This window comes from Pseudochaenichthys georgianus, unplaced genomic scaffold, assembly GCF_902827115.2.
Source record: "Pseudochaenichthys georgianus unplaced genomic scaffold, fPseGeo1.2 scaffold_1227_arrow_ctg1, whole genome shotgun sequence".
NCBI classification, from domain to species: Eukaryota; Metazoa; Chordata; class Actinopteri; order Perciformes; family Channichthyidae; genus Pseudochaenichthys; species Pseudochaenichthys georgianus.
The window spans coordinates 1-20,031 of NW_027262151.1; the positions used below are offsets into that span (position 1 = coordinate 1).

The window sequence follows — 20,031 nt, forward strand, 5'->3', positions numbered from 1 at the left end:
CTGGATCCCTTATGATTCTGATTTATACCTCAATTGGATTTCTTATAATCCTACATTCTAATTGTGTTTTAATTATGAATTGCCTTGAAGTAAATCTTTAAAGATGTAAGCTGAATTTGAATTTGTGTTTGATGAATGAGATTAATTGAGGGATAAAAGATCTTGTTTTTTGAAACATATATTTTACTATTATATTTTTGTATTGCATATGTGTTATTATTGTGCTTTTTGACAAAAGAAATCAAACACTGAAGAAAGATGATTTTTCTTTTATGGTTGTCTGTATCAACCATTGTGATTGGCTGTTCCAATCTTATTCTGTTTTTGATGTAATTAATGTAATGAGGAATCCACCCAACTCTGAGGACGTTTTATTTGATTCAAGTAGTGACTGAAATATTCTTAGACTAATGTTAATTGGTTATCAATGAATTGATAAAAGCGTGGATCTGTGAGGGAAATATTTTGTTTAAGTGTTTGTACCAAAAAGCATTTTGTGTTTCACATAGGTCTGCCATAACTTAGAGCAGGGGTTTAAAGGTTATAGGTTAAAGGGTTAAAGGTTCCGCTTTCCTGTTGGGGGACTGTGACTAACTGCCAGAGGACTTTAACAGACTGTCTTTGTCTCTGAATCCATGTACTTGTGATTATCGATCAGAAGACGCGCGAAATAGAGGCCCCTCCCGGATTCTCCGGTAGATCGTCTGTGTTTTCTGTGTAATGCTTCAGTGAGTTGCAGGGTTTCCTCAAAGCATGTTGTGTGAATGTCTTGAGCTCACTCACGGCCGTTGGCTCTCATTAAACTCAGTGTTTGATATAAAGCGGACTCCAGCCTCCATTCCTTCCATCAACATTGCTGAAAAGAAAATCTCTCTCACATCAATAATAATAATACATGTTATTTATGTAGCAATTTTCCTGGTGCTAAAAGCGCTTTCGAGGACAACTCTCTAAATACTTCCAGACCGGACAAGAGCTAAGTATATTTTCTACAAAAAATGCACTGTCATTTCCTAATTTTAAGAAAGCGCTCACAGCAAGGTGCAGACTATTTTGGGCTTCAATACACGTCTTCAATCAAACAAGTTGTTCTGCTCCGTGCCAATATTTATGCTTTAATCCTTAAAGGATGCTTCTGCTTCTGGAGGCATGCTTTTCATACTTAAAGTACAAATATAACTTGACTAATGTTGGCTATTTCTAAGACTAGAAATTCTTCCACACCTCAAGGTTGTATTTGGAGGAAGAAAAACTCTTGGAAAAAACTAAAATATAAACTGCAGTCATGAAATATAAACAGTGAACAGAACGTTAAAGATTGTGGAGTATGTGTTCAGTTTGAGAAGCAATTTAAAGCACATCTTTGGTCCTTTTGTCTTCATCTGTTTGAAACTGTGCGAAGCAATGTTCACACTGCAGGCATTCATGTTCATTTAAAAATAATGCTTTTATCATATCCATATTTCTACCTTGATATGTTGCATCTTTTATGTCAGGCATAACAGAATAACTGTCATTTAGAATATAAAGACAAGAGTAAGGTCTTCACATTATTGCTGCTTCCCCCTGCTCACCAGCATGCTTTACAATAATGACTAGTTCATCAGTTACTTTGTTATTAAGTGAACAGTTATATCCTTTTCCTTTCTTACTGTCCATCATCATGCTTGAAAGGACAGGATCAAGCTGCTGTCCTAATCTAGACCATCTGTCTCAGGTGAATCATGACGATGAAGATGTACTTGTTAGTGTTGACAGGACAACAAGCTGCAAAACCAATTACCTCTCTTATAACGGGCTTTTCTGTGCTAATACTAAAAAGAAAAAGGTCAAATTGGGACTCGACAAGCTGCTCTGTCAACACGATCTATCCTGGGGTTGTTCTGACGGTGTAGCAGCAGGGAGGACAGAGGTGTGAAGAGCAGAGAAACACAGATCAATCTGCATTAGTGCCGGCATGGGCAGAGTGTCACCAGAGAGGCAGGCGCTGTGACACATGTTATCACGCCAACACTGGAATCTGTTCGGCCTTTCTCTGAACAACAATGATGTTCAAGTGGGTTAGCATCAGAGAAGGCAAAAGTACACAAATCCTTTACTCAAGTAGAAGTACAGATACTCGTGTTTAAAAATACTCTGGTAAAAGTAGAAGTACTGACTACACTTCTTTACTCAAGTCAAACTAAAGAAGTATGGGCTTTGAAATGTACTTAAAGTGGACCTATCATGCTATATTTGAATAATATATTGAAGGGCCATACCGATATAAAACATGTCTGTGAAGTTTCTTTTTCAAAATACCAAACAGATCATGCATTTTAGCCATGCCTCATTTCGCTCTATTGGCTCTTTTCCAGCCCTGTTTTTGCAAGGGCTGATTCTGCTTTTGTGGCAGACTACAGCGCCACCTACAGGCCTGGCATATGTACTACATCGTCTCCAGCGCTTTCGAGTGGTCTCTCATTCCCCTGATAGGTGGAGAGTTGCCCATATAGGCGGAGCACCCCTTTTCTGGCGTCAGAACAATTCAAATAATAATGAGCTCCGTTGCAGCCCCGTTTTTAGAGATTTGGGTACGAAGGAAAAGAGAGAGGGTTGTGTTTTCTGACACTTTGAGTTCCCTGACACACCGGGGACACATATTCATGTATAAAAGACGTACAAAAGTGTATTTTGCATGATCGGTCCCCTTTAAGTGAAAAGTACCCATAGCTAGCAGCTGTTTTAAAGAGTACCTGACCTCCCTTTATATCAATAGAACAATAATGTCATTGTTAGCTAATGAATGTTTCCATGCTGAACAACGACAACATGACAACGTTTCCATTGGTCCCTCTTTTTTAGAGAAGACCAGGAAGTGATGGAGACACGGATCGTGTTCAAATCAATAGGCACGCAATGACTCTAAATAATAATGACCACGCCACAAACACACATTCAGACTAAAGGAACCAGCTGTTTGGAAAATGAGTGAAGTAGAAAGTACAGGTATTTGGGTTCAACATGTAAGAAGTAGAAAGTACAGGTATTTGTGTTGTAAAAAGTTGTCAGAAAATAAGTAGTGGAGCAAAGTACTGATACCAGAAAAATGTACTTAAGTACAGTAACAAAGTATTTCTACTCCATTACTTCCCACCCCTGGTTAGCATTGAGATTAGCATTGAAGATACAACTCAAGCTGCTTGAGCTTCTGGCTTGTATTATAAAGCTTTGCAAACATCCTGTGTTTACTTCTTCCCTAGCTACACCTTCTGTATTGCTGTTAAGAGCTCTTGCCTTTTGGACATTCATCTCACAAGTACTGGAGGAACAACAGAGCAAAGCGTGGGAGCGCTGAGAGAGAAAAAGCCGTTGAGTCCCTGAGAACTCTTCCTCACTTGGACGGCTCCCTTGCACGTCGTTCGAGGGGCTTTAGACCCATTGACTTGTGCCTATATTAATCTGGCTAAATACTGGGGGTATTACTGCGATGTCAGCGTAGCAGCTCCCTCTTGTTCTCCTTTCAACATCTCTCCGCGGGGTGGATGAAAGCTCGGCTCCTTGGGAAACGGGCCCTCTCATTTCCCTTACGGATGAATCTCCTTGGTGACTCCCTGCCTCGTTTTATTAAAACATTACACAAGCTGCTCGTGAAATCCCATTTTAATTCAACTGATGTCTTTAGGGTCTCCATGGGAACAAGCCATGTAACAGACAAACCATACAGATTAGCTACCCATCAGATCTTCGACTCCTTGTGCTTAAAGGTCTCCTATTATACTATTTTTAGGCATCTATTATAGGTCTCCGATATATAAAAAACATGTCTCTGAAGTGTGTTGCTCAAAATGCAAAACAGATCACCCATTCTAGCCTCATACTCTCTATTTCAGCCATGTTAGAGAAGTGCTGATTCTGGCTCCATAGCTCATGCAGGACACATATTATGTATACAAGACATCAAAAAGTGCATTTTGCATAATAGGAGACCTTTAAAATAACATCATGGGGCAAGCACTTTAATACTTTTTGCCTGTCTTTGTTGGTCCTCACCCTGAAACAAGATTTAATTTATCTACTGATGCTTTTGTCTTTTTTTCACTTTCCTCAGCATCAATCTTTCATCGAGAAGATGAGTCATTTCCGTGCGCTCACCAGTATGAGCTCATCTCCGCTCAGCTCTCGGGTCCAGTAGGTTTTGGGGCCGTTGCCGTCCACCAGAGTCTGCTTACAGACCATCTTGTTCTCCGTCTCCCAGGTGGCGAGGCTCTGCAGAGAGAGAGAGACTCCGAGGTCAGTAAGGCAAAACACATTAGCAACGCATGTCCTTTAAAAGGTCACCTAATGGGCCTTAAGTGCACCCAACAGTGATGTAAGCGTACTGATACATCCTGACAAAACTGCTGCATCAAGGTGACAAGTTAGAGCTTTTTAATATGACGAAGTAAAGGTATAAAAGACCATTAAAAGCAAAACATGTAGGCACGGTCGCTCGTAATTATGAACTTATAGTTTTATCTCCTGAATCTACAGCTCCAAATCTACAGCAAGTTGTACTTCATTACAACAAAGCTGCAACGCCTCCGGACTGTAAAGGAAAGCCAATGCAGAAGTGAACAAGCATTTTCTTTTTATCTTATAAAATAGCCTGCTTGGGACGACTCGGGTCAGATTCTAACGAGGCCTATAAGAAAATGACCCGACCATTCACTTGATTTATTACCTCATTAACATGTTATGATGAGTTTATGATCTCACTTGCTTGCGTCAAATCTTCTTCATTACAGCATGTTGTTCATTTTGTAAAATGTGGTCCAAAACAGAAAGCATGAAGCGCTTTAGGGGCGGGGTTACCTTTTGATTGACATCTCACCACATGGTGTTGTCTAGTTTCAATGATATCCGTGTTTGTGTTTTATATCTTTGAGGTTTATAAGTGTGTTTTCAGTTTATTAAAGTTTAATTTTATATTTGTGTTCGCCGTCTTGTTCAGTGTTTGGAAAGACTTACCATCTCGTGTCACAACTGTTTTCCAAAATGGTGACTGGAACTGCAAATGCTCCGTGTTTTCATTATGAGCAACACGTGTCACATACAGGTAACCATCCATCGCTAATAGAAACATGTGTAATATTGCAGCATAAGATCTTATGACAAGTATGTAATGACCTCTGAATGTCTGTCACTTCCTAATGAGCCTGGTTCATAAATAATGTATTATTTTCCAGTGGAGTCTTAAGCAGACTGAGACTGAAAAGACACACGTCCTCTTTTCCCCTCCGTCTGCTGATTTGCGTCGATAATTTTCAAATGACATCAACAGAACTGCTCAGACTTTGACTTTCGGACTAATAACTCTTAAAGGAGCCGGACTACGTGACCCTGTAGCTCTTATGTGTGGCTAGAGAGAGTATTTATCATATTGGTCATCCACACGCTCGTATGTCATTACCTCAACTGTCTGATGACACAGTTTCCCAATCGAGTCTTTAGTCCAACGTTTAGTTTTCTATTCACATTTTTGTTTTATTATTTCCAAAGTGTTGGCTTTATGTTGCTATCCGACTCTGATTATGTTTTCCCACACTGCTAAACTTTTTTATTTCCCTCAAATCGTCACCAGAGCATTTTAAGCTATTGATCCACTCCAAAAGCCTGGATCTGATCAAAACATAACATTAATATCCAACTACATTAATGTCTGGATAGGCCTCTAAAAACATATTTCTTCCAGCATTGTCTTGCATATTTGTAGTGCTGCTCAGAGACAATTCACTTGATAATTTGTGCACAACTGCTCTGTGTTTCGCAGAGCAGCAGCCCCAGCTTCTCACAGGCAACTGTTAATCACCATATGAAAGGTAAGCAAAGCCATCACGGATCCCTGCAGGCTGCCGTCTACAGGCTTTGCCAAGCTGAACAACAGCAGGGCTTTTCTGCTGCTCTCCCTCTGATTTCTTCTTCTAATAAAGCCAGAACCCAAAGAGTCGATTAGCTACGGCTCCATTTTAGCATTAGCATCAGTCTCCGCCTCTGACTTGGATGGATTTTCTCTCATTCTCTCTGTTGACTAATTCTCACACGTCGTCTTTTGCTTCCAGATTACACACGAGAGCCTGTGCACACACATTTGAGACCAAGACAAATGTATCCTCCATTTGTTTTGTTTTTACCAATCCAGTTTGTTTCTGCAGCTTCTGAACATCTGCTGCCTTTGGCTTTTGTTCAGTCTCTTGGACTTACGTTGCTTATCAGACACAAACAGTGTGTCAGGAGAACATCTCATTTCCTGCTTGGTTTAAAATTGTTAAGTTGGATTTGACAAAAAAAAACTCAGAGCCTGAAATAACACACTGCCTCTCTCCTGGACTCTTCCCACAGTTTGATCACATTTTCTCTCTCAAGTCATCGCTTGTTCGCCTTAGGACAAAACTATGAGGAACAGTTGCTCTTTATCGAATCAACTCGCATTTAAACAAGTGAAGAATACAACAAACAAGTGGTGAAGCCTTCAGCGAGACTTTCTCTGCCATTACAGCACATTAAAACATAACAAAATTCACCACTTCCTAAATGATGGATTTCCATAAGAAGCTACCTCTTATGATATACGTCTCAATATTTGTTTCATTTCTCCCTTCAAGAGAAAGGACTTTCTGGGGTATATTTCTTTTTAAACAACAGCCCGTTGCTGGTTGTTGCAGTCTTTTTTCTTGTAGCTCTACCGAAACTTTTCTTCTGTTTCTCAATCAAAATTAAAGCATAGAAAAAAGAAGTATTGTCATGTAATTACAGAATCCTTTTCAAACGAATAAGAGTGTAACTAATAAAGAAAATGTCAGTGGAAAATGTATATATCCTCATCCAGTTGAACGAAAACCGCTAGCCAAAAATGTTTTGTAGCTTCCAGGTTGTGTTGCTAACTGAGTGTGGTTTCCTGTTCTGGATAGCTTTACAGATGCGCTGATCAGCACTGAACGATACTCTAGGCAGGGGTGTCAAACTCAAATATGAGGTTCAATGTTTATAGCAAATTGAAATGAACTTATTGCACATATTAAACCTGGAACTAACAAAGCTTAAATGATTGCCTATAAAAACAACATTAAATAATCAGTTGCATTCATTTCTTATGGCTCTATCTGCAGCTTTTCCTCAGTCATTTCTTATGATTACATTTCTCCACAGGCCAACAACAGCTTCAAAAAAACTATTCCCCTCAAAGAACAAACCAAACATGCCCTGCTGTCGTGAGAGAGAAAGTGCAGAAGGAAGCATCCATGTAAACCCAGGTTGCTGCTCTGTGATGCTAGTTCAGATACTTGGCATCTCATCTCGGGTGCAAGGTCATCAATGTTTGGGCTCAGGCTCTGAGCGGAGGAAACCCTCAGGATGGAGTGAAAGTGTGCGTGCAATATACCGGCGGGCCAGATCTAATAGTAATAACAAATTAACCTGCGGCCCGAAATTAAATCCACCACGAGCCTGATTTGGCCCCCGGGCCTTGAGTTTGACACATGTGCTTTAAGAGATGGCTGTTCATTTTTTCCGTTAGGCAAAGTTTGTTTTAATGATGTGTTTTGCTACCTATCCTAATTAATATCATAGTTTAAAAAAAACGTTATATTAAGGAGGTATTGTGCTAACCAAGCAAGCTAGCCAGCATTAGCTGTTAGCTTAGGGTCTGCTATGCCAAATATGGTCAGTTCTGCCTCCAATCAACCAAGATGGCGACCATCTAACTCAAGGCTTCTAAACAGTACGCTAAGAACCAAAGGGTTATGTTGCAGTGTTTGCGTGAAATTCTTGTACACAGTCTATGTTTAAAAAAATACTCTGGAAACAATTCAAAATCAATTATAGGCAACCACATCAATATAACTGCAGATATGTTACGTCCAACAATGGATGATGTCAGAGACAATATATTGTGTCTGTTGAATTGTCTTCAATCTTGAGTGACTTCAATATAACCCGAGGAGCAGACCGAATGACTAAGACTTTTCCTGCCTTTAAAATAATGGGACACAGATTCTGCAAAGGGCTCTTCAAATGTTTCCCCCTGCATATGAGAATCAGTCCAAAGCATCAGTCTTCCTAATCTCTTCTCGCAACAGATTATTTTAAATGTTGCCGTCGGCATGTTCCTGCAAATCTCACTTGAGTCGCAGCTGTTCTGTAAAATACATTCATAACTTTTATCCATTTACCTCCATCCTCACTGAGGCGTCTGAGCTTCACATATTACCTCAAATATTACATTACAGGATCTGCTGTTGGGGCTAAATGCGTTATTTGCCTTCGTCTCAGAATGTAATGCAACTCTCTAGTGGATAAGTCAAATATTTGTATGTACAAGCTTTGTTTCAGATCTTTATCCACACGACATCTCTGCCATGTTTGCCTGTACATCAGGGGTGTCAAACGTAAGGCCCGGGGGCCAAAACCGGCCCGCGACTTAATTTTATGAAGAGCTTGCAAAGAATATAATATATTTGTTAAACGCTTACATGGCGATTTACAGAAGCACGTTCCCCATACCCCATGGAGCCCCATAATGCATCTCAGATTTGACTTTTTTTCTTCTAAATATGCATTTTTTCTCAGAATTGACTTTTTTTCAAAATGTTACTTTTTTTTTCAAAATGTCTTTTAAAATCATTTTGTGACATGCACACTGAAGAGACTTGCAATTATTTTCCCTAGACTTCTTCTTTCAGACGTAGTTAATTATGAAGTTATTACCCTATCCGACAATAAATCCTTCATCCCTTCTGCAATCAAACTTTTAAATTCTTGAAAAGGCTTTTAACTTGATTATTTATTTATTATTGTGATGCTTTGAACTATTTATAGTGTATTATTATAATTATCCACATCTGTGCTCCCGGGTGTATCTGTGTGTTTTCTTCTTGTATGTTCCTGCCTGTGTACATGACATAAACTGCTGCTCATAACCAATTGCCCCTTGCGGGATTAATAAAGTTGTTGATTGATTGAATAATCCAATGCAGAGGCAATGATGTAATATAATACATTATTTGATATATATATATTAAATAATTATGTATGTATTTTTATATAGTCTTAAAGTTACAACCGGACCTTTGAGTGCAACCATAATGCGAATGTGGCCTGTGATGAAATTTAGTTTGACACCCCTGCTGTACATGTATCCAGGCAGGCTACTTAATAGCAAACAGCACAACGGCTCTGTTTTGCCTGGATCTTTTGTATGTTGGAAATCAGGATGACCAGTGCAGAGGAAAAACGGCTCCACCTCAAACACTCTTTTATTACTTGACAATTCACAAGACAGCAACATCTCTTGTGCTCATGTTTGTCTGCCACCTATACACCTCCATACTTCAGATCAGGTAAATCACTTTATCACGACTTTCTCTCTTCAATACCGTTTAGTGTCTGTTCGTCTGGTTCTCGTATCACTGTCTCCTCCAGTAAGTGAGAGGAGGGGGTCTGATCCCACCTCTCAGATTAACTGGAGCTCTGTAACCGTATGGCAGAGCTAATCTACCCTTTGCTCTTTGCCAGGCACAGTTCAGCCTGTAATCCCTTTAACCACAAAGCACCAACCCCCAAGTTGTCTTGAGGCGTCATGTGGCGTCACAAAGCCGTCATGTCTAGCCTTGCCCAGTACCCAGCATGCCCCAGGGCACAGACAGACGCACCCACACTGTCTCCTAGGAGCAGAAATAGGTCAAGTCGCCCTGACTGCAACACGTAGTTTACCCTTAAAAATAACAGATAAAGACAAATGTACTGTTCAGGTTTTAGATCTTGAATGCTGTTTTGAAAGCACTATGTGATCCAACGATGCATGTTGATATAAATGCATGTAAAAAAGAGATCCACGCTATATGAATTATGTATTCACATAACCAGAGGGGCTTTGTGGTTCCAAGAAAACACATATCTCCAATATCTCAGGCTTTTGGATGATATCTTAAGTAGTGCTTGCACGCAATTACACATCTTTCCCTCTCAATGTGAAATATTTATTCTCCACAAGCATTTATATGCTTTCTGTTGCCAAATAATTATCCAGGACGGGGACTTTTCTGTTTTCATACATTTCAGCAGAGAAACAGAAACTCTTCAGCCTGTTAGCTCTCTTAAGTGTTTTGTGTAAGGCGTTGCTGTAGGGACACTTTAGTCAAGGACACTTTAGCAAGTCGCAGCAGAAACATCAAGTCAACTCATCTTGACATCTTGAGTTGTTTACCCGCCGTGTGACCTCACTGATAATAAACAACACTCATCTTCTCTCTCGCTCAGACACAGGTTGCTATGCAGTATAGAGATAAGCAGATGTCAGCGTCTGGATTATTATGGCAAAACATCTCGTTACCAAAAGTGACTCAGTGGCAGCAAGTTTTCATTTGGGAGCGCTGACTTCATTCATTGTTTATATACAATGACATAGTTGAGGGGAATTGACTACAAATGGGAAAGATAGCGTTAGAGATTTCTAACACCTCCTCTGCTCAACAGACATAATGATTGATTCATTGTTTGTCTTTCTTTATGACTTCCTTATGATGTTGCAATATACATTATGTCACATCAATAGGTGGCTTATTATAAAAAATTAACTTTACGAAGCAATTTAGAAAGTTCTGAGTGAAATACTTCTTGCTTTGACACAATATGTAATGACAGACGATGGGTAGCTTTTCTTTATGAATGTAATCGTAATATGTTTACACATTATAAAACTAAACTATCATCTGCCTCGTGCACTTTATCTGATTATACTACCACCTCACATGTTACATAAAAGTCTGTTTTGAGATCATATCAGAGGCGCCTTAGGAAGCCAGTTTACTCTCATTACATGTAACATAGCACAGTCTTTGTGTCACAACACTTTATTTGAATTTCCTTCTACTCATTTTACAGTCATTTTAGCAGAATTGGTATTGAGTTCAGAGAGTTCAGAAGACTTTGAAATAAAAAGAGTAGCCTACTTTCTTAACCTGTCTGTCTGACTGTCTTTCAGGATGTGAAATCCCCTCAGGGCCTGAAGAGGTTCAGAGAGAAACTCTCCTCCCAACTGAAGCTGCCCTTAATCCAGCTTCAGACGTGAGGATGATACCAAGTGATGAAACTGTGAGAAGGTATTAATTTTTCATTCAACCCTCATCAACAATAGCGTGCGTAAAGCTTTGAAGATCTTTAATACACACACACACACACGCACACACACGCACACACAAGCGGAGCATACAGAATGAAGTGAAAAGATACAGGTTACTTTACATATGTGTAGATGTTAAGTAGATGTTATGGATTAAATGTTCCCTTTGTTAAAACTGAATAATGTGTTTATAGATTTTAATGATACATTTTTTGCAGGGAATTTAAGATTTTGACTTATTCATACCTTCTCTGTACCTGTCCACACACACATTGTCTTGTTTGGTCATTGTGAAGACTCTTCTGTGTCTAACCATAATTACAACGTTTTTTTTTACCCAAACCACAATCAAAAACTAAGTGTAACAAGTACATACCAGTTGAAAGTGAGATAACAATGCATGTTTAAATATACCCAATGATGCAAGAGATCTAATAGCAGCAGGTCGTGTATTCCAGTCTGTTGGGGCTTTAAACATGAACGCTCTTCTGCCAATCAATTTTTTTGCAGAGGGGACAGAGAAATAAATCTGAACAGAATGTCTAACTCGATGAATTGGTGAGTAGGGTACAAAATACTGCTTTAAATAAGGGGGATAGTTAAGATAAATGCATTTAAATATCAGCTGAAGCCAATGCATGTGTCTTCTTACATTTAAAGAAGGCCATTTAAGTTGGTTATACATTGTGCAGTGATGTGTATGAAAAGGACAACCAAGAACAAATCTGCATAGTCTGTTGTAGACTATGTTGAGTGGAGCAAGATCTGATTTATGTGCATTTTGGTAGACAACATCACAATAGTCCATAATCGGAAGAATAAGTTGAGAAGCAATTCTCTTTCGGACACTGAGCGTAAAACAATTGCGAGAGCGGTGTAAAACACTGATTCCGTAATTGACTTTTTGTATTACATGCTTTATATGTAGTTTTTAAATGAAAGTTCAGAGTCTAGCCATACACCAAGATATTTAAAGCTATCAACTTTATGCAGAGAAGTGCCATCCTTACATGTTATTACTACATTAGGTTTGGATTTGAGCTTCTGCCTGGTACCAAAGACCATGGTATAAGATTTAGTTTTGTTAAGCAGTAGTTTATTGTGTGATAGCCAGTCCTGTAAGATATTAAAATCCGATTGGAGAGAGATCTGAATTTGTGAAAAATCTGATTTGGATGTAGATATGACAGTGTCATCAGCATAAAGGTGAGTACAACAATTAATGAGACAAGAAGATAAATCATTTATGTAAATAGAGAACAGAAGTGGGCCCAGAGTTGATCCTTGGGGTACACCCTTTTGTTGGATCAACAGGTCAGACTGTTTTCCATTAACAACCACACATTGCTTTCTACTGTGAAGGTACGAGTTAAACCATAACACTGTATTATTAGAAAGGCCAATGCCGTGAAGTTTATCCAAGAGCAGATATCGATCAACGAAATCAAAGGCTTGTTCATACCAAACATTAGCTGCCTTTAGCTTAGCGGTGGTGACAGCCATGCAACCTTTGTCATTATAGCCTAAATAGTCAGAATTGGTTCATATATTTAGTACAGAAAGAAGGGAAACAATGCCAGCCTGGACTACAGGGAAAGTAAATATGAACATCCACAGTATGTTTGTTGTAAAAGAGCTAAAACACACAGGTACAGTATGGCGCTTCAAGCTGTGAGTGTTACTCCTATTCTAAACTATAAAGCGTATAACCAATTGAGTATCAGTGTGTTTAAATATGTGTTTTAGCAGTACTGATTTGATTCTACCTTGCATTTCCTTCCGTCCACCGTCTCCTCATCATACTCTTCCCCGACTTGGAAGTTGATCTCGGTGGTGCGCACGGTGGTGGAGGTTTTGATGTAGAACTTATCTCCGTCCTGGCGGATCTCCACGTGGGGGTTAGAGGCCGCGGCCACGGCCACCTTCCTCAACATGGTGTTCACTCCTGACCGGGAACAAAAATCAAAGCAACACCAGTGAAAAAACAGGTCAGTGTCACCATTTAATACGATTTGTTTAGTTATTAGAGGGGCAATAGTTGGATGCTTCACTGCCTAGTTTGAAATATCCTTTGGGATGTTTTAAGGTTGTGTTTCACTACCCATGACTCCACAATTGTAACATGTTAGCCTTTCTAGTGATTTTTGTTTTGTTCAATATTCTCTCAATTGATCAGAAATGCATTTTCATTACAGTTCTGATTGGGTAGCTATTGGAGTATGAATGTGATTGTGTGTTCTTAATAGGCCACAGTGTCTCATAGAAAGCCTAATACCTCATAAAATCTACTTCAATCTCAAGAGACAGGTGTATTGAAAGGAAGAAAATCGGTTTATCTTTGCCCTCTGTTGTTTAAATGTTTTTAAAAGACACGCAAATGTGGAAAAGTGTCTGTCTAATTCAAGATGTGGAATATGTTGATGCATAATACTGAAAGTGAGAGATGAATCACGACAAAAGGAAGATGAGGCGTCTTTTGTTCTTTTAGTGCCAACATTTTCACAGAAGCATCTTCCAGTTTGTCCTGTGGTCTCTCTAATCTGCTTTACCCTCGACCCCGCCCACATGTAGACTCTCTGGGCCCTCATGCCAGCTTCTATCAGACTCTAAACCTCAAATATAGAGGCCCATGCTGGCTGCACGTCTCATTGTATTTCTGTGTACGTTGAACAGGAACGTCTCCCGGCCATACATTTTAACAAAGAATGACAGGAATCTAGAAAAAAGGAATCTCAATAAATACACTTTGGCTCTGACTGAACAATTTCAATTTCTCCAAACTGAGAGAAATCTGGGCAATTTGGGCACTGAGGTTTGTGTAGGGGATTATTCAGCCATGTACAGAAGAACAAGCATGAACTGTTGAGGATGTCAGGTTAACGCTGTGTTTCCTTTTGTTTGGTAGCTGTAAGAGTGGGGATCCTGCTTATAGCATTAACCACTCTGGTGGCCACATTTTGGCACGACTGGTGTTCCCCTGCACGGCCATCTGGCTTTATGTCCTGCCAAAGTATGTTATTTGACTGGCTTCATATATTCTATATACTCTCTAATATATTGAGTTTTCTACCACAGGAAATAACTGAATGTGTAAAAAGCCAATATCATTGCTAACAAGATCAAGTGTTCGAGCCCTTATTACAACTGGTGGAATGTAATAAATTGACGTTCGTACAATTTTGAGGTACTTGTACTTTAACTGGGTATTTTCATTGTATGCAACATTATACTTCTACTCCTATTCATTTTGGAAGCTAATATTTTACTTTTTCTCCATTACATTTATTTAACAGCTTCAGTTAATATACATTTCCAGATTATAAGTAAACTAATAAATACATCTTTGACATAACATTGGTTAAAGAATCCAGCAGCAGTGTGCCCCACCTTTCCCAGACACTTTAATGCATCAATAATCATTATCAAGTTATCTATTAGATTCTGAAATGGGCCATTGCACTTATTGACTACTTCGAGTACATTTAGTAAGTACGATTTTGACTTTTACTTGTAACAGAATATTTGTACGATTGAGTAATGCTACTTTTCAAGTATAAAATCTAAGTAGTTCTTCGAGCGCTGCTTGTTAGTTCTTAGAGATCCAAAAAAACGTGGTGTTGCTTTTTAAATTAAGACAGTTTACACTCGACCCCACCCACGATCAGAGGGATATCACCATGGCATTTTACAGCATTAAATATGTAAGAACATCCGTGAGCCTGTTATCATCGTTTCGGAAAAATTGACATCTTCTCAAAATTAAATTAACCCACATTTGTGTTTGACGTTTTTATGTATGTCCAAAGCAATGGTAAAGGCGAAAGTCTGCCACAAAAATGTTTACAGGCAGCCAATAGTCAGGACCACATGCTCTCACAGAAACCTGATTAAAGATAATTTCTCTTCAATGTGCGTCTCTTAAATTCACTCCCCATTAACTCAGTGTCGAAATGGTTCCTTACTTGTGCAGAATTGTTGCACTCTTTGATCAAATGCAGACACACATGCCTGCTCTCAATTAGCAGCGTGAGTCTGATCAGCTCGTACAGCTCTGTTCGCTGTGCTTTCTGCACCCTGGATACACTGGAGGGAAACCTCTGATAATTACGGAGATGTTGATGGAGACTGGCGGCGCTGCAGAACTGGAATCCACCGTTTAGCCGCAGCTCCCCATTGACCATTGAGTCCTTGTGTGAGAGCAACGAGTGATGGGCACCAGCAGATGTGGGTAATGTGTTCATGAATGGATGAGGTGTTAAGCAGGAGAGTGAATGGTTTTCACTTGGATGTAATGTATAGTGAAACTGGAGGGATGGTGGCTCAGCTCGAATTAAGAGGAATCATTGGAAGTGGGGTGGTTGTCTTTAGGTGAGGCTACTTTTGTGAATCATCAAAACTGATCAGATCTTTAGGTTGATTATGGTTTTAGGGTGATATGTGAAGGGTTCATCAATGATTGTTGGTGTTGAAGAGAACTGTGACTTGCATTAATCTATATTTTTCACATTCTCAACAAATCCATTGAAAAGACCAAAATCAACATTGCATTAGTGCATGTCTAAATCACTTCTTTCCTCTGTCTCTTCTACTCTGTACTCAGCCCCAATCCCATTCATTCCTATTGAGGGTGTAAACGGTTCGTTTCAGTTCAGTAATACATGCTTTGATTTCTACAACAAGGTTTAAACATGACCTAATACAGCTGGAGAGTGTAGATTTTGGAGAGTGTAAATCCAGGCGGCATAAAAATGTGCTTTTGCCGGGGACTTTTTCTTGTTGGGACACATTTGGTATTTACAGTTGAAGGCTGGTGTATTTGGGATTTATTCAAAATAAACTACAGTGCCCCGGTTCATAAAGAGGAATGACGTGACCTAGGGCAAATGTGTTACTCTTTTATGTGTTTTTAATAGTTTTAAGCTCTCTGGAAAAGATAAATAAGCTACCGTGTGACTGCAAAGGCAATACCTCATGGTGGAAAACATGGGTTCTTACGGTCATTGAAAACCTGGAAAAGTCATGGAAATCCAAAATGCTAATTCCAGGCTCTGGAAAAGTTATGGAAAACAATATTTTTCCCAAAGTTTTGGAAAAGTCATGGAAATGTAACTAAAGTTGCATCAAATATAATTTATATTTTATCAAATCGCCGACATAGTAATACTATAACGATAATACATACTGTATCGTAATGAAACGTAAAATGGCATTTAACTGTCGAGGTATTTTGCTGGTGAGAGATTTGAGTTGCTTTAGCGTGTAGAAGCTAGGAAGCGTACTGTGGCGGCTCAATCTCCCGTGATGGCTAAACTTGGCTATAAACTGTGACGCGTTTTCGAAGAGAAAGTCCATATTGAAGCATTATAGTTGTAAGGATATAAACAAAATCAAAACATAGTAACTATGGACAAAACGGTCAACAGAAAAAATGACAGCACAAGCTAACCCTCTGTCATCCCACTCGACATGAAACAGGTGACTTAAATAGACAAACCACACCCATGTGACAATTACCGGAAGTGCTCAACAAACAAATAAAAGCGACGTAAACAAATAATAATACAAATAATGAACTTGGGCTAAGTAGCATTATGGCACCTACACCTACTATTGGATTTGTTTTAGATGGGCACAACATGTTTCATATGCAGACCTTATTTTCCTGTTCCATGTTCAAATAAACCATCTTCAGTGGTACCGCTGAGAGAGAGTCATGTTTTTGGTCATGGACAATCAGGTAAAGGTCCTGGAGAAGTCATTGAAAATCATTAGTGAAAAGGTGTATGACCCCTGGAATACATGTATTGTTTTTGTTGTAGAAGACACATATTAGGGGGTGTTTAAAGAGCCCTTTTATAGCTAGATATGTCCTCAGATACTCAAGAAATCTCTCATGTGTGCAGCAGCGTGAACAAAATGTCTATATTCCAACTTATCTTTCCCAGATTTGACTAAAAAGGGAGGATACATGTCTAAAACTTCTACTAATCCTCCCGTTTGGTGTCAACAGTCCCTGGAGATTAGTTGAAGCTGCTCCCCGTACTCCCAGTGGGATTCATCACTAAAGATTTCACCATGTTTCTAAAGGCCCGCGAACCCTTTTGATGTGTCCTGTCTGTTTGAGCGATCCCGGCGTGACCAAACGCTGCACAAACAATGTAGTGACCCAGTTAAACGGGTCCACATCTAACCATCACAATCATCAGAGAGGACTGGGAAGAATGAAAAAGATAGGACACAAGAGAGGGACCGGGCTCCAGAGACCTCCCCTGGCATTCCTAATGCATGCCCTACTTAAATGCTTACATGAATAATGTTGTGCCCCCCCTTCCCCTCTTCGTGTAACAATACCACGTCTGTTTAGGCTGGATTTCAGCATCCGGTGTTTCATATCTCCTGGAAAGCAGCATCTCAGTCAGGCGTGCCGTTCTCCAAGAACAAGAACAGCCTATTTTTTTCTATAAGGACATGATGGATAGTCAACCTCGTGCAGGGATGAAGCACTGGATAAGGAGGGGTGAGAGGAGAGGAGAGGAAGGACGAGGCTTACCCAGGGCTTTGAGAAGTTCATCAAAATTCTCACTCCTCTTCATCTTCCAGGTGCCGGCAAAGTTAGGCATGTCTGCTGAGGCTGAGCGCTGCAGAAAGAAACCTGTTCCTGATGCCTCTGTCTCTCTGTCTCTCTGTCTCTCTCTCTTCCCTCTGTCTCTCTGTGTCTCTCTGTCTCTCTGTGTCTCTCTGTCTCTCTCTTTCTCTTCCCTCTGTCTCTCTGTCTCTCTCTTCCCTCTGTCTCTCTGTGTCTCTCTCTGTCTCTCTTCCCTCTGTCTCTCTGTGTCTCTCTCTCTCTGTCTCTCTGTGTCTCTCTCTCTCTGTCTCTCGGTGTCTCACCCTCCTCCTCCTTCCCTGTCTCCTCTGCTGCTGCTGCTGCTGCTGCTGCTGCTGCTGCTGCTGCTGCTGCTGCTGCTGCTGCTGCTGCTGCTGCTGCTGGGCTCAGCCTCTCGTTCACCAAAGTGTTTTTTTATTTATTTTCTCTTCACACACACTCTCTTGCTTCGTCCGTGTGTCTTCGAGTGCCGGCTGCAGTCTCGTCTTCAGCTCTTTTATAGCTTGTGTCTCTAATGGGAGTCAGAGGACGTCCCTCCCCCTGAACGCTCTGTCCCATTAACACGGACTGACGTGTCTGCTCTCCCCGGGGATCAACACGACCAAATTCATTCCTTCAGAGCGTATTTAGAGTGCTTTACTTTGTTAAATAACTCCTTATTTAATCACTTCTTATTTTGAAGTTGGCTTTTATTGTTGTTGACATATATTGGCAAAAAGGCTATTTTAGGAGTAGTAATTCAATGATCTTACTTTGTTCAAAATTATGAATTGACAGAACAAAGTTTATTAATCTCTCATAACTTTTTTTTAATAACATCCTCAGTCAAAGTGTTCGTGATTTGGATATTACATTTAATTATATATACCATTTTCAAACACGTTATGATGTTTCCTGGTCTTTCTCTGCTCTCTGTTGCTCTGCACAGTTGACTAAATAATGTTAGATATTTAAAATATTCTGTAAATTACCCTGAAACTAACCTTGAGTCATACACACAGATCAAAGATGAGTTCCTTTGTTTATTCCTCTCAGGCAGAAAGAGTGTATTTACTACAAACACATTGAATTGTTTTCTATTAAGTCTGTATTATAATGTAGAGTTTGATCATCCGGGGCATTGTCCCTTCTCTGAATGTGCAGTAAGTTGAACTTGAAGTCTGCGTTGTGCACTAACATGGTGCAATATATGTCCATGATGTTATCAAAGTGCCTCAAACATGGATCAAAGAAGAGGTTTGTTAGACTGATTGTAAATGCTCTGGATGTTTTCTTGTTGATCCTAACTACCCCTCGGGCTTTAACAATGTTTTTATTATGCATTGGGTTACATTATGTATGTAAGGGAAACAGCGTGATAATGTTTTCCCTCTGTAGAGCTTGGATATTGCTTAGTGTTGCTAGTTAGAGAGTTACAGTTGTGCCAAAGGCTCACCTCTCAGACCAACAGGTAGCAGCATGATGGAAGAGAGAACGTGAAGCTGAGCTGAGTAGGTAGGTAGGTAGGTAGGTAAAGGGATAGAGAGAGAGGTAGGCAGATAGAGAGAGGTAGGTAGGTAGGTAGGTAGGTAGGTAGGTAGGTAGGTAGGTAGGTAGGTAGGTAGGTAGGTAGGTAGGTAGGTAGGTAGGTAGGTAGGTAGGTAGGTAGGTAGGTAGGTAAAGGGATAGAGAGAGGAGAGAGAGAGGAAGAGAGAGAGAGAGAGAGAGAGAGAGAGAGAGAGAGAGAGAGAGAGAGAGAGAGAGAGAGAGAGAGAGAGGGAGGCAGATAGGTACAGACAGACAGACAGATAGAGAGAGAGAGATAGGTAGAGACAGACAGATAGAGAGAGATAGGTAGAGACAGACAGACAGATAGGCAGATACAGACAGACAGATAGGCAGATAGAGAGAGATAGGTACAGACAGACAGACAGACAGATAGAGACAGACAGATAGGCAGATACAGACAGACAGATAGGCAGATAGAGAGAGATAGGTACAGACAGACAGACAGACAGACAGATAGAGAGAGAGAGATAGGTAGAGACAGACAGATAGGCAGATACAGACAGACAGATAGGCAGATAGAGAGAGATAGGTACAGACAGACAGACAGATAGAGAGAGAGAGAGATAGGTAGAGACAGACAGACAGATAGGCAGATACAGACAGACAGATAGGCAGATAGAGAGAGATAGGTACAGACAGACAGATAGAGAGAGATAGGTAGAGACAGACAGACAGACAGACAGACAGACAGATAGATAGAGAGAGATAGGTAGAGACAGACAGACAGACGGACGGATGGATA

At 40.0% G+C, this 20,031-nt stretch overlaps 1 protein-coding gene across 1 annotated transcript; it reads right to left on the bottom strand.

Moving 5' to 3' along the window:
• Nucleotides 1-4,134: 4,134 nt before the first annotated feature.
• On the bottom strand, nucleotides 4,135-18,226 carry LOC117440800 (cellular retinoic acid-binding protein 1; the record flags this gene model as incomplete). Its single annotated transcript, XM_034077032.2, has 3 exons — nucleotides 17,688-18,226; nucleotides 12,904-13,082; nucleotides 4,135-4,248 (listed from the first exon to the last, which is right to left on the bottom strand). Coding segments are annotated over exons 1-3 (363 nt in total), but the record flags the coding sequence as incomplete, so codon positions are not given.
• Between the last annotated feature and the right edge of the window lie 1,805 nt (nucleotides 18,227-20,031).